The 15,138-nt window shown below is 32.1% G+C and overlaps 2 protein-coding genes across 2 annotated transcripts in view; both read right to left on the bottom strand.

Annotated features, from left to right (window-relative positions):
• Positions 1-15,138, bottom strand: part of LOC133195947 (potential E3 ubiquitin-protein ligase ariadne-2-like) — a 191,660-nt gene that overhangs the window by 75,383 nt on the left and 101,139 nt on the right. The gene's annotated exons all lie outside the window — the stretch shown is intronic.
• LOC133194830 (toll-like receptor 1) lies at positions 6,024-6,960 on the bottom strand. The gene has a single exon (XM_061330736.1). It carries the CDS (start codon positions 6,943-6,945, stop codon positions 6,493-6,495), a length of 453 nt encoding a protein of 150 aa, XP_061186720.1. The 5' UTR covers positions 6,946-6,960; the 3' UTR covers positions 6,024-6,492.

The raw sequence follows: 15,138 nt of genomic DNA, 5'->3' as shown, positions 1-15,138 counted from the left end.
TTTCCATCTTTCAAGCCATTTATGGATTCTTTTGGTATAAAAATTAACTTTATAGAGTAAAATGTGAAAAATATATGAAATTTAAAGAAGGTGGAAAGACCTCTAATTGTTCGAGAACAATTAGTTTACTAGTTATTATTTTTCTTCCGCTGATTTTTTGTTTCGACATTTATCGAAAAGATTTTTTGTTCATCGTAAAGGTCATAAAAAGTTATGAACAAATTTGACCCAACGCATATAACCTATGACCCCTTTCGCAGTTATTGCCCCTTTCGCTAGAAACCTTGTTATCGCTACTCCTCTGAAAGCGTAAACCGTAGAGATACAAAACCTTCATCAATGTCTTCGACTAACTTAGTACTTGCTTCATTGTATCATTGCGAAAGTATTCGTTGACCCCTTTTATGAGTTATTGCCCCTGAAAGTTTTTGAAGTTTACAAATAATGAAAAATTTTCAAAACAATAAGCCGTAGAGACACAAAACCAACTGCATTAGATTCTTTGACCTTAGACCTTGAAGTTTATGTCAAGGTCAAAGGTCAAGGTCATTCCAAATATGATAAATAAAGCTCTTTTTATAGCTCTTTTGTCTTTCAACATATACAGTATATCTTAACATCTTTAATATGTACTTTTAAAACTATTTCAAAGATTTCAATCTTGTCCCCTAAGCTTAACCCTTTTAAAAGTTATTGCCCCTTGTGCAAAAAACCTTGTTATCACTACTCCTCTGAAACCGTAAACCGCAGAGACACGAAACCTTCACTAATGTATTCAGGGTCTTTAGACACAACTTCAGTCTATCAGTGCAAAAGTATCCCCTGACCCCTTATATGAGTTATCGCCCTTTAATGTCTCTGCGCTTACTAGTAAACCCTATAACTTTAAAACTAAAAGTCGTAGAAGCATGGGGTTAATTGCAATTTGACCTTTGACCTTGAATATTTAATCAAGGTCAAAGGTCAAGGTCATTTCAAATTTTTTAAAATTGCTATTTTTTCCATCTCTCAAGCCATTTCTGGTTTCTTTTGTATAAAAATAAACAGTAGAGAGTTAAATGTGAAGAATATAGGAAGTTTAAAGAAGGTGGAAAGACCTCTAATTGTTCGAGAACAATTAGTCTACTAGTTTACTTTTGAATTTCTTCATACATCTGAAAACTGTCAAATTGAAAGACTAGTCTTTCAAAATATATATCAAAACCTTATCTCTCATTAGCGATTTCTATAATGGAGAGCAGTTTTCACATACACTTTCATTTTCATCTTCTTGTCAAAGACAATGTCTTAAACAGTTTTCAGCTCAGTATAGTGTCCATGCTGATTTCAAAAGAAAATTTCTTCGAGAAGACAGTAGGAAAAAACACAGTTTTCAGTATGTAGGAATTCTCGAATTCTTGAATAGACTTTTCGAATGTGAAAAAAATAAAATTAAATGATTCTACAAGCATATTGATAAACCATATGTTGAATTACTTATTTAGGTCTTTCCACCTTTCTGTGGAAAGACCTATTGAAATTGTTCTGTTTATTATTATTATTATTATTTTTCCGCCGAATGGTTTTTTGTTTTAAAAGTTATCGAAAAGATTTATGGTCCATAAGAATGCACTTCGTAAAAGATTTTTACAGTTGACCCTGCGTATATGAACTTTGACCTCTCAAGGAGTTGCAACCCCTTTCGCAATAAAAGCTTGTTATCGCTACTCCTTCGAAACCCTAAACCGTAGAGATACGAAACCTTCACTAATGTCTTTGACTAATTTAGTAGACTCTTCAATCTATTCAGTGCGAAAGGTTGCATAAACCCCTTTAATTAGTTATTGCCCCTGAAAGTTTTTGATGGTTACAAATAATCAATTTTTTTTCTAAACGATTAATTGTAGAGACATGGGACCAATAGCATTGGCATGTGTGACCTTTGACCTTGAAATTTATATAGAGGTCAAAGGTCAAGGTCATTCAAAATATGAGAAAATGAGCTTTTTTAATATCTCTTTTGTCTTTCAACATATACTGAATATCTTTGCATCTATAATATGTCCTTCTAAAACTATTTCAAAGATTTCATTCTTGTCCCCCGAGCTTGACCCATTCAAAAGTTGTCACCCCTTGTGCAACAAAACCTTGTTATCGCTACTCCTCCGAAACCGTAAACCGTAGAGATTCCAAACCTTCATCAGTGTCTTCGACTCATTTAGTACTCTCTTCATTCTATCATTGCAAAAGCATTCTTTGGTCCCTTGTATGAGTTACTGCCCCTGAAAGTTTACGCTGCTTACATTTAATGAACTTTTTTTTAAAACGGTGTATCCTAGAGACATGGGATCAACTGCATGGGCATGTTCGACCTTTGACCTTGAAATATAGGTCAAGGTCAAAGGTCAAGGTCATTTAAAAACATTAGAAATTCCTTATATATGTGTAAAATATGGCAATTTACCAAATGACCTTGAACTTTGACCTTGACCTTTCACCTTGACCTTGGGTGAAATGGAAAAGTAAGGACATGCATTCAGCTCCAGTATCAGGTAAAACATAGAAAAGTAAAGATTTCTCTTCTTTTTTTTTTTAATGACCTTGACCTTTGACCTTGACCTTTGACCTTGACCCAAGGTCACAATCAGGCTTAAGGATGTGGAAGTAGTTACAATTCTTAGTTTAAAAGAGGCATAAAATAAATAATTAACCCCCCCCCCTTTCTTAAAAAAAAAATCACATCAACAACAACGTAGAATATTTCTGTCAAATTCAAACCAGACCTCGGATCGACACCATATTTGGTACAATTGTAGTATAGACCTCAGAGAAAGTTTCTGGAGAGTTTTACGGTGAGTCATATAAGTTTAAAGAAGTCTTGAAGTTTCACGGCAAAAACTACAAGTTCTGTTGTGTTTGTAATTAAAGTGCAGGTGAACGAAGAAATGATCTAAACCTTTTATCGGCTATTTCTTCAGATGTCGTTAGCAGCATTCGATTCTCCTGATATGATACGACATTTTAATACCAAGCATTTTCTCTTTCTTTTACATTTGGAATTTATTTGATTTTTATTTAGAATTAATCAGTTTCCAGAAATAGCGATTTTCGGTAGATTAAAAACAATTCTCGCTTTCATTGTCGTCTTTCCCTTCTAAAAATGCATGTTGGGAGTTTAATTTGTGATACACATATTTAATTTAACCCGAAGAAATGCTTATTTAAATGTTTCATAGTTATTTCAGGATATTCAGTCAGAAATGTTAAAATCCGAACCCGATCTTTTAAGCTTACAACAAAGCTATTTACAAAAAATTCATCATGCTCACAATATCGAGGAATCAGGCTACAGTCCATTAATACATTTTCATTAGGGAACAGTGTTAATGTTTTCTTACGCAGCCCGTCCCTTATTATTTAATATACTGCTTGCAAATTCAGGAACTATTTCCTTTTACGGAACTTCTTTCTTCCCCTACCGATTCTAAAAATACGCTTGCAATTATTCTATAGTCCTAAACATTTTAACATACTATTGTTATTGGAGTGCATGGCCTAATGGTTAGCGCACCTGCCTTTCAAACCAAGGGTTTTGAGTTCGATCCCAGCTGGAGAAGTTTTTTTTTTTTTTTTTTTTTTTTTTTTTTTTTTTTTTTGCATTTATTGCATTTTTCTTCATTTTTTTTCAGCCCAAATGATACGGAAACACTTAAAAAGATGGAAAGACCTCTAATTGTTCTCTGAACAATTAGTTTACTAGTTTTATTTTACTTATTGGACAACTCTCTCACTTTCAGTTCATCTTAAAAGACACTAACATTTTCATAGGAAAAATAATTTTCTGATCTTTTTAACATAATGATTTCTGACGTATAAAACAAATTGCTTTTAAAGGAATCACATTTCAACATTACATTTAATCTTTTTAAGGAAACTTTTTTTCCCCTGAGTTCAGAGAAAATGGTATATTTTTTTTAGTTCAGGTCATCTATAAAAAATGTTTTGCTGCCCTCTCCCGACCGACTGCTAAAAATAGCCCGTTTCAAAACTTTTTTCAACCTCCAGGAAGCAATATTTTTTATGCATTCCGGAAAATAGATTTTGAAAATTCAGCATTGATTTTGAAATTTTCTTTGAAAATTTTTTTTCACCTACCTACGGACTCCATCTTCTCATCTGAGTCTGGAGAGAGCAAGAAATCATTATTTTAAAGTTGGTCCTATGATCATTTAAAATATACAAAATCATACATTTTTTGTAAAAAGTAGGCGTATATTGTATACAGACGCATGAAAGCACAAAAACCTTACCATCTATGCATCAAGAACTGAAGGATGTACAAATTTACTTTAAGATCTTTCAAAGAAAGTTACTGACCAATAAAATGTGCAAATTTTGGGAGAACGGTTATTACTATTTCCTGTGAAAATCCATCAGAAAAAGCTTTACAATAAATCAATTATATTTTTCCACTTTAATAGAATATTTAAAGCATAAAACGATTCATTTACTTCCTTAGAATAAGGTTACTGTCTTGTTAAAATTCAGACATCAGGAACATTTTTACATTTTCTGTTTATCAATCAAACATAGTGTTCTAAATGGATAGCAGCTTTCTCAATGTCAGTGCAGCTTGATATCTGTATACGGTATTATTGAAACATTATGTATACAGGAAAAGACAACTCAAATGATGTTTGGTGCAATGGACGGGATGTCTTAACTACGACTCGAGTAAATACGCGTCGAATATAGCAGACAAAAAGCTTAACTTACCCAAAAAATAATGATAATTTACAACAACAACAAAAAATACCAGTTGTGAGATGAATTATCACTACAACCAGATTATAGGATCTGTTCCTTCTTAGCGTGAAAAAAAATGTATTGTCCAGTACCAAGTGCTTATTAATTACAGATCTAGAGAAAACAAAATAAATATCCTTGATAAAAATACATACTTACCATAATATATAACGATAAATAGAAAATTCTCATTGCTCTGATATTATATTTGATCCTACCTGATTAAGGTAAACGGGGGGGGGGGGGGGTCATTTCTCTACGTTTATCTGTTCCAGTATTGACCAAAAAGAAATAAACTGAAAAAAATAAACATTGCAAGTCGATTTTTCTTCTAGTAGGCAGACTGTTGTAGTTGAAGGTTGAAAAAAAAAACTTTATCAAGGTTGCCAAAATTCAATGTCATTTCAATGATATCGATGATTCGTAAAAAAATATTTCCATAGTAAACTATTGATTGCTATATTAAAGTATGGTTTACTATAGTTAATGGTACTTTACTATATCAGGTACTTCAATACTTTGAATTCCTATGAAACTTGACTCTGAAAGTGTCTTGAGATTTATGATCTTAATAGATCACTTATTTCTTAAAAGCTTCTCGAAATAATTTCATATTTCTTTTTTATATATTTCATGCGAACAATTAGGAAAAATATTCATTCATTATAGCAGAGGAATTAAAGCCTTAATGTTACAAGGCTAGTTTAAAATAAACAGACTAAATACTTTATATTTCTTTCGTAAAAATAGAACATTATCATTTAGCCTTTAATTATTTGGACTAGCATTGGATCATTTCCTGTTTACTTGACAAACATTGCATGGCTAGAGCCATAAATTTTCAAAGACTAAAGATTACTAAACAATGATATAAATGAAATATGTCTTTATAGTGTCTTCCTTTTAAATCAAGGTCTATGCTAGTAACATCAAGGATTAAACGTACTGCTAAAAGCAGGGCATTAATTTTTCGGCAAAGCAAGGTGCTGTTATGCGACCAACAACATCAAAAAAAAAAAAAAAAAAAAAAAAAAAAAAAAAAAAACAATGTTTAAGTAACATCTTACACTTTGATGTAAATTTTATTACATGCAAGCCAACATTTTAGCAACTTTAACCAAGATTAAAATGAAACACACTTAGATGAACTCTTTAATTTTACTAGTTAAATGAAAAGAAAAGTAACATACAATTTCAAAACATTTTGCAAATTTTGATTTTGACGATTAATGCTCCCTTTTTGTCACAAATGTCAAGGAAAAAATAGTTTTAAGAAAGAATTATTAAAAAAAAATTAATGACAAAAGTTGGACTGATTAGGTCCGACATCTTTAAATTGAAACATATGGTACGCTGTTAACACTACTCCCTTACAATGGTAAGAAGCTCAAATAACTCCATCGTCAAACATCATACAGATATATTCTAATTTTCATCTAAAGATGAACCTTAAGTGTCCTTGTGAAGAAACACAATACTGTTCTCCTTAGACTTTTTTGTATGAAAAGAAGAGAGGAGTCACTTGCAGGTACTCTACATTAATATATGTACAATTGGATCGTAATGTCTTATCAGTGTGCTCAGATGGAAGGTAGCTGTTATTACTTAGTTCAAAAAGAATAGGATTTGAATTAAAGTTTGAGCACACAGCTACCTGCAACAAATACATAAGAATAGATTATAAATTCACAAAAGCATTTTTTCCGTTTAATTCAAGTTCAAGGATGTAGATAATTCTTCCCAAAATGATATATTTCCTCCATCATCTGGCCATCGAATGCTTATGATAGACCACCATATGTATCTTAAGTCCTTTGGCATTCTTTCTACAGGAATACCATCTTTAATGATCACTATTATGGATTTTTGTCTGTTATTGTGAAAGGCATGAGTCACTACCATCTGAACGGCGTATGAATCCCATCCACTCACCAGGAAGTTTTCGGTAACGACAATTATTACTTTCCGGCTATCATCGATGCACTGCAAGAGTTGCTCAGCTTTTGATATACCTGGGATAAAGTCTTTATCTGGTAAGCTAATTTGGAAGCCTAAACGAATCAACTCAAGATACAGAGTTGTAATGACTAGTTGATAGTCCTCTTCTGCATATGACACAAAAGCATCAAATTGGAATGGTTTTGTATCTACCACATGCATGACGCCTTTCCATCGACTACGCAGGCGAAGAATGACATAATCGACATGGACACGATATTTGTGCACAAATGCTGCTGTGAAAATTGTTGTTAGTAAAAATACCGAGAAAATAGAAGAACTTATCAGCCATAAGTATGCTTGACATTTCTTTTCAAATTCCATGAATTTGTTTTCTTGAAAAAACTCTGCTAGTGATATTGTTTGACTTATGCACACGGTTTTATTCAAATCTGCAAACTTGTGTTGATTCTTTCTCATCCATTTGAGAGACGAAATATGTACACATTCACAGCTTATTGGGTTGCCTTCAAGAAAACATTTTATATCCTTATGCAATGTTGATAATTGGTTGATATCAGTTTTTGTAAAAAATGAAATTTTATTGAAACGCATGTAAAGATTTTGAAGCTTTTGTAAATGTGACACAGGAATTGTTGATAATTCGTTATTATCTAGATTCAAGGTGGAAAGGGAAAGCTTTTGATCTTTATACACAGTATGTGGCAAATAATATATAGAATTCTGTCTTAAATCCGCAAATTTTAGTCTTTTAAGCCCAATGAAAATTTTTTCCACTTTAAAAGTATCGGTAAAGTTAAGTTTTGCATTACGTGCCGAAAATTTTTCTAGTTTTGTAGCAAATTGTAAAATTTTATAGTTCATTTCACTACAATCGTTATTAGATATGTCAATGATTTCTAAAGAAGGCATCTTTAATTGAGTAACAAACTTGCATGGGAAGTTTGTGTGTACGACATATAATTCCTTTATTCGTTCACCAGATAAAGCTAGGTCAGCAGGAAATGATGAAACAAAAGGATGGATATAATTCTTAGAAACATCTAATACTTTTAAATGCTTTGACAAATTTATAGTAACAAGTGGTCTCTTCCATGATAGTAACAAGTGGTCTCTTCCATGATATGAATCACGGTGATTAAATATGTTATCAGCAATAGCATGATTATCATTTAAGCTGATGTTTAGCACCTGTAATCTCGGATATCGTGTGAGAAGATCAAACATGAAAACAGGCTTAATAAATTCAATTCTATTCTCAGATATGTCAAAGTACTCCATGCATTGGCCCATTTTTGTTCTAAGTAGGTTTTCTGAAACTCCAGCTATCCGGTTTTCACTAAGAATGACTTTCTTGGTGCATGTATTAAACAAATATTTACAATTTTCCTTGTTAAGAAAAACTGCTTTTTCTACAAGACGTGGTTTATTTCCATAGGCATTTATATAATCCATTGTTCTATGCTGAAGGCACCGTAGGGAAAGTAAAGCAACGTTCAAGTCACACAATCCACCAAAGTTAATAAATACACCTTTTAAAACAGGAAATGAGCAAAAGATTTCTTCACTTACATCACAAAATACCATATTTCTGAAATCTAATTCCAAATAATTTATAGGAGAGTTGGACAAACCTGAAAAAGTGGTCTCTGTTAGATTAAATTTCGAATTTTCTGTAAGCAAGTTCACGCTTCTCAATTGTGTTAACTTTCGAAATTGGTTACTAAAATAAAACCCTTGAAATGCCCCTATTGTCAAATTTTGCAATGTTACCAATCTGGAAATCTCGATATCTGGATATCCAAGCTGTTTAAATGCATTTTGATGTATTCGCAAAATTTTCAGCTTCGATAAATTAGCAAAAGATTGGTTTGCTAGAGAAGACTTTTTCAGATTGCAGTTAGAGAGATCAAGAACACACAAATTCTCTAGCAATCCAAAAGCAGACTTTGTGATGATATTAAGTTTGTTGTCCTGTAGGTAGAGAGCTGTTATGTCTGATAACAATTTGATATTGACGTCAGAAAATGTTTCAGCTGATATCATTGAGAAATTATTTTTTGAAAGATCAAGGGCCAAGGTCTTATCTCTATATCTTTCTGGGATGTTCCGAGGAACTACTTGCAAGTTGAGCACACTGCAATCCCATAACAATCCACCATTTCCACATTCATCTATGTAAGGCTTGAATATACACTGCTTAGTACTGGTTTGTTCTGTAATATCAAATCTTAATCATAAACAAGAATTTTTAATAGACTGTAAAACATAAAAAGGCATATTATTATTACACTGAAATGAAATTAAAAAATAAATACATTGATGTTGTTAAATACCTGAATTTAAATTAATGAGATCAACTTTTACCACGAGAAGATTGTCTATACCACCTGTACAATTTCCGTTAAATACGTATAGAATTTAACAAATAAGAAGTAAAACTTACTTAAAACATGATAAATTACAAGAAGACTGTTGAAGAATGTAAGATGAGCCATCACGACAACAACATTTTAGGATCTGTTCCTTCTTTGGGTAAAATTGTCTGTCGTCTAGTATGAAGTACTGTTGTGTGATAAAACAAACAGTTTAAATTGTCTAAAAAGTTTTAGAAGGTGTCTTGGATTATCAGTTTTCCATTTTTGGTTACAAAGGTGGTAATTTTAAACAAAATATGCTTCCAAGATAAGAAACCCCATCTTAAGGTCATGAATATGTTGAACAGGTTGCAACATTGATTAGCCTAAATTCGACGTGGTTTCAACGTTGAGTTGTCGTCAATATCGCACATGCTCCAACAAATTACATTATTTCATTTTTACTTTTACGTTCATTCCTATTTAAAGCATGAAAATCCGACATTGATAAAGGTAAATTGATGTCTAGGTCGGTTTTAGCTAAAATGTATTTATTGCATAGAAATGTGAACTACAATGATTTCTTGGATTTGCAAGAGAATATTTCCGTATACAAATACATGCATTAGGTGTTTTCTCATCGGATACAAATTGAAACATATTGCAGATATAATTATATTAATATATATTAATATGCATAAACAATGCATACTTTTATTAAGATTAGAGTATATATCAAGTATATTTCCCTTGTTTATACTACATGTACAACCGTTGAATCATCATCATAAGAAACAAATATCAAGAAATCTGCAAAAAATTCAAACAATTATCCTTGATGTGGTAATGAAAAGACAGAGGCAATAATGGACGAGGTCAGAAGGAGTCATTGATAGGATCAAGTCGTTTAAACAAGGAAATGATGTGATATTTATGCTTATATTCCTACTTTTAAAAAATTAAATATAACATAAAATGATTTTATTTTGTAATTCCTTATAAATCGTAAATCATGACCTTTTCCTGAAATTAACATCTACAAGTACTATCAACTGTTACATTTTACTCATAAAATGTAAGTAAAATCTATCAATTGTAAGTTAATACATGTATATGATAGTCTTGTAACAATTGTTACAATTTGTTTTTTTTTTATTGTGTTTATAATGGTGTATAATAGTATGTTCTCGCCGTATATCCATATAAGCACCACGTCTGACAAACTGTTGTTTTTACAGTTAGTAATTACCAGGCCGTAGAAATGAGAGGGTGTTTCCTCTTGTGAAAAAAAATGGACCTGTATGGTCAAGAAAGATAGCTCCGTGCACAGGGCATGAATGGTTAATGTGTGTGTCTGAGAGGTATTCCGTTTGAATGCATTTATTACCAGCGATCGGAACTCCGGCTTTTAATTCATTTGTTATTATTTGTGACCAGCTGTGTGCATGCAGTTAGCACGTGTACATTGTGGCGTACTAAGGTACATGTATTTGGTCAGCTGTGAGGGACATGCTACATACTAATGCGTCTACTATAGAGACTTTTGAATTGTAGTCACTGTCGCAACCGAAGAATATGTCGGTGTATGATAAGTAAGGTAAATTTTTTGGGTCAACATATATTTAGGAACGCCATTTTGCGTTTCATATTTCGAATTGTTGCATTGAAACAAACGTCTACAGATTGTTTGCATAAGGCAGAAAAACTTAAACATTTTGCTGGGTCGGGTATTTTGATTATATTCAGTATGTCTATTTATACTATTACTATTAATTTTTTTTTTTATTTTTTTATGTGTATGCGTGTTGAATGTGTGCGAATTTGCGTGCAGGTTTACATGTATTTGCATTTTGTTTTTGAGCAAGGAAATAAATTGCTTGCACATAATATTTGTCCTTTTTCAAAGCTTTGGTTTCAGTTATGACAACAATCAAGGTTCAAACCCCAGTTAAGAAAACATAATTTATCAGGTTTTAATTTTTTTCGATTGGGATTGGGATTCGCAAGCAAAGGTGTTTATATCAACGTCTACAAATCGTTTTTATGTCATTAATATGTATTATTATAATTATATGTCACCCCGAACAAAGTCTGGGCGATATGTTGCTATTGTTCGCCTTATGCATTGTTCGCTGGAGTTCTCTCAGATGGCTGGGACAATATTAATGAAACTTTCCTGAAAAGATGGTCACTAGCTGTAGCTGTGCAGTGAACATATTTAGTTGCAAAATGGATACATGTACTGTTTCCCTGGAAATATAAGAAAAGTGAAGAATTTTGTCCAGGAGTCCTTTTTACTGACACCTCGGACAATCTTCATGAAAATTAAAAGAAATGATAAACACTAGTTTTGCAGTCAGAATTAAACATTTTAAGATTTCCCATCGTTGCAATGGAAACAGGAGAAAAGTGAAAATTCTTTATTTTTGTGTTTCTTAGTTACTGCTCATACAATCCTTTTGAAACTTTAAGTTTTAAACATAAAATAAGTTTTATGCCGTTTGCTTCATTTTACAGTTTTCACAAAAAGTTATGTTTAAATTTAAAAGAAAAACATGGTCTTAAGTATTTATCAACATAATTACTTACCTCCTCCCATCAAGCACATGCAACAGCGATAGAATATTTTTCTAAACCTGAAACTGGACGTCAGATCGACAATAAACTTAATATCCCTAAGTAATTTACTTGAAAGTTTGGCCGCCACTGGCGCATGCATGAAAAATAATAAATTTATCGAAAAAAAGGCAAGCCTCGCCCTCTATCACGTTTTCTTACCCTCACCCAAATATCGCTTATATTTCAAGACAGTAACCATGTATTTTATATTTATCGCATAAAAATCAGTCCTCTTGATTACAGAAATGACCCCTTCAAATGGAATTCAGGAATGTTTTTGTCCCAGCTGCTTTGATATGAATCTCTATCGAAACACTTAAGTTGAATTCACCATGAACCTTTGTCGAATACTTATGGTGATCGAGTTCACCATGCATAGGACCCATATCTTGCTTCCACAGGCACTTGTTTCTGTAATAAATTTTTTAACCCATAATATAGAAATAAACCAGGATATCTAACTCCGAATTACAGGGAGTACCTCCTCCCCAGAATTGCAGTCATTTACACTTTCATAGAATATGCACTGGCAAACTGTACTAGGACTCCATGATTTATGCTACTGCCTGCAATAATTATTATTACTGCAAATTGAAATCTAAAACTTAGTGTGACTATTTAGATAAAACGAAATAATTGAACGGAGTAAAAGAAAACGATACATTTTATTATTATTTTTTATCTATTCTTTATAACTCATAAACAGACATGGCTTATTCATAATAATGAGCTGTGAACAATGCACATAACTTTAGTTTAAGGAGAATTTTATTAACATATTTTTATATAAATAAATAATGACATTATTGTCACAATTCTCTGATTTTGCGAGAGGATTTAGGTGGTTAATATTATAATCTGTGATCTTTACTGAGTTAAATTGTTTCCTCCATCCAATCAAATTTGAGTATTTATAATATAGGTAATAATGTACTTTATTGTTTTAAAACAGAAGTATAATATTTACATAATTTAAACTATGAAGAGTCAAACCAAAAAAAAAAAAAAATGGATGAAAAGGTAATGGAAACACAGACTGGTATTGCTCTGCTGATTTAATGTATGGATCACATAGAGAGACTGTCGCCCGCATGGCGCAGTGGTTAGAGCGTCTGCTTTAGAGTCGTGGAGTAAGGAGTTGATCCTTACGTCGCGGGTTCGAATCTCACGGATCTTTCAAATGAGATCTTAGAAACCGAGGTCCCGTGACACGGTAGGCTTTGGCACGATAAAGATATCTCGCTGCTCACTGGCCCTGAATGCCGAGTATAGGTTTAAATTTAAAGCTCTTCACAGGCATATGGTGACGTCTTTATATAAGTGAAATATTCTCGAATGGGGTGTTAAACAACATACAAACAAACAAACATGGGAATATACATAAAAAGCCGAGGTCACCATAGAGGAACAATATTTTAAACAGATTAATGTGAATTTCCACATGAAAACAATTAAGTTATAAAATAGATTGTATGTCTTCTGCCATCAGATTGTGCTGTGATTGTTAAATATTTAAGATGATATAGATAATATACACTTTAAAATAAGGATGACCGAGATGAGCCTTACTGTCAATGGCACTCTGTTTCAGATAGAAGCTGAACTATTCATAACCTCTTTACTCAATATAGCAGTGTATATGGAACAACATAACTGTCTTAAGGTATCGTATTCATATTACATGGTGTGTTAATAAAGGGTCGGCTCCTTATATTGAATGGTTATCATTCCTTATAGGCCATATGTTAAATGGTCTTCGCTCCTTGTTTTAAATTAAAGGCATATAATATAAATATCGTAAGATACATATTAGAAAAGAAGTACAATAATTGCTGTGCACCTAATTTCACATTTGCCAGACCCACTCCCCCTCCTTTGGAATCAAACGGACGTCCTTTAAATTGTTGAAATATTGTTTTGCGGTGGCACGTTTGGTTGATAGTTTGTGCAAGACTTCTGTGTATGTTCAACATGTGAAAGTTCGAAGTTCCCCCTTTCGTTTTTAATATGCTTGAAGAATTTCACAACGGTTAATTATTCTAACTTTCTTATTTTAACATTTTTATTTTTAACTTTCTTTGGCTTACTGTCTGATTTTTAATTTTAAAGGGTTTTTATCACGTATCTAAATTTCTTAAGAATGAAACACTATTATACTCTTGAAACATATAATTATCGTTTAATTATGAAATAATGTTGAAAACGGTCGTAATTAGACGATAAAATGCCCGTAATATAGGGTCCTCGAAGTAAAAATCTCCACTAATTAGATATGGGTCACGTGGAACTGATACTGATACGTCATAGGTGTCAATGGTCAATAGAACTCGTAAAGCTTATCGTAAGAAAAAATATATTGAATAGATTTTTACGCTAAATAAATAGAATATACAATATTGCCGGTAAAAATTTTGACATCGACTATATTCCTTTGGTTATGGAAGGTCAATCTTTTATGTATGAACGTCTAGCAGAGAGGAATAACCAGAAAATATGCCGACAAATAGATAGGTCACCGAAGACGAAGCCGTTGACAACTCGGGATTTCAACTAAATAGAACGAATTACTAAAGTTTAACTCCGTAAACATTTATAATTATGGGAATTTTAAATTCCCCTTCATTATTATTTTAATTAATTATATATAAATAAATCCTGTATATCTTCTATCTGTTCTAGCAGTGAATATCATGTACTAGAAATGACACTTCTTCAATGGCGCCGTAGGCCATTACGAAGTTCACAACATTCCTACTATATTCTGTGCGACTTTTTAAAAATGCGTGTTTGACATTTCTAATTTTTTTTAAAAAGTATCTTTCCTTAAAATATTTTATAGGACAGAAAAAAAAATCGTGATCGATCGGGCAAAAACGATTGTTCTGAATGGAGATAAACGCCATCGCATTTGCAGAGAAAGGTCCCCCTTTCATCTCTCGACCAAGTCCAGGAAATGTGGGAAAAAATTCTTTCTAAAACCTTTCTTGTGCACATTTGTGCACCATTAAGCCATAAATTATACCTTACAAGCTGTCAATTATTCAATTATCACTTAATTATTTTCTAACAGGTTTAATAGACACAACAAATGAGCCCTTTTGTATACACAATAAGTACTTCGCTTGACCAGGATTGACACCTATGACGTCAGAGCAATGGCGCGTAACATCGGCGATCAAAATATGCATATTGAGAAATTCAAACTTTGAATCGCTGAAACATCAAAAATATTAATTTTCTAGCAAAGATTTTTTAATATATGATTTTAATAGTATGTAAACTTTGTCATATCAAAAAATTTTGAGACGTGAAAAAAAAACTTTTTAGATGTACCGATATATTGGATGTATCTTTTAATTATTGAAATGTTGAAATGTCTAGAAAAAAAGTAAAAAAAAAAAAAAAAAAAAAAAAAAAA

The sequence above is a fragment of the Saccostrea echinata genome, unplaced genomic scaffold (assembly GCF_033153115.1).
Source record: "Saccostrea echinata isolate AGI-Se365-2 ecotype Australia unplaced genomic scaffold, CSIRO_AGI_Sech_v1 ptg000029l, whole genome shotgun sequence".
Classification (NCBI taxonomy): domain Eukaryota; kingdom Metazoa; phylum Mollusca; class Bivalvia; order Ostreida; family Ostreidae; genus Saccostrea; species Saccostrea echinata.
This window is presented reverse-complemented; position numbering and strand designations above follow the sequence as displayed.

Coding starts and splice junctions, on each gene's coding strand:
- LOC133194830 (XM_061330736.1), bottom strand. CDS start 6,945: ATGCATGTGGTAGATACAAAACCATTCCAATTTGATGCTTTTGTGTCA.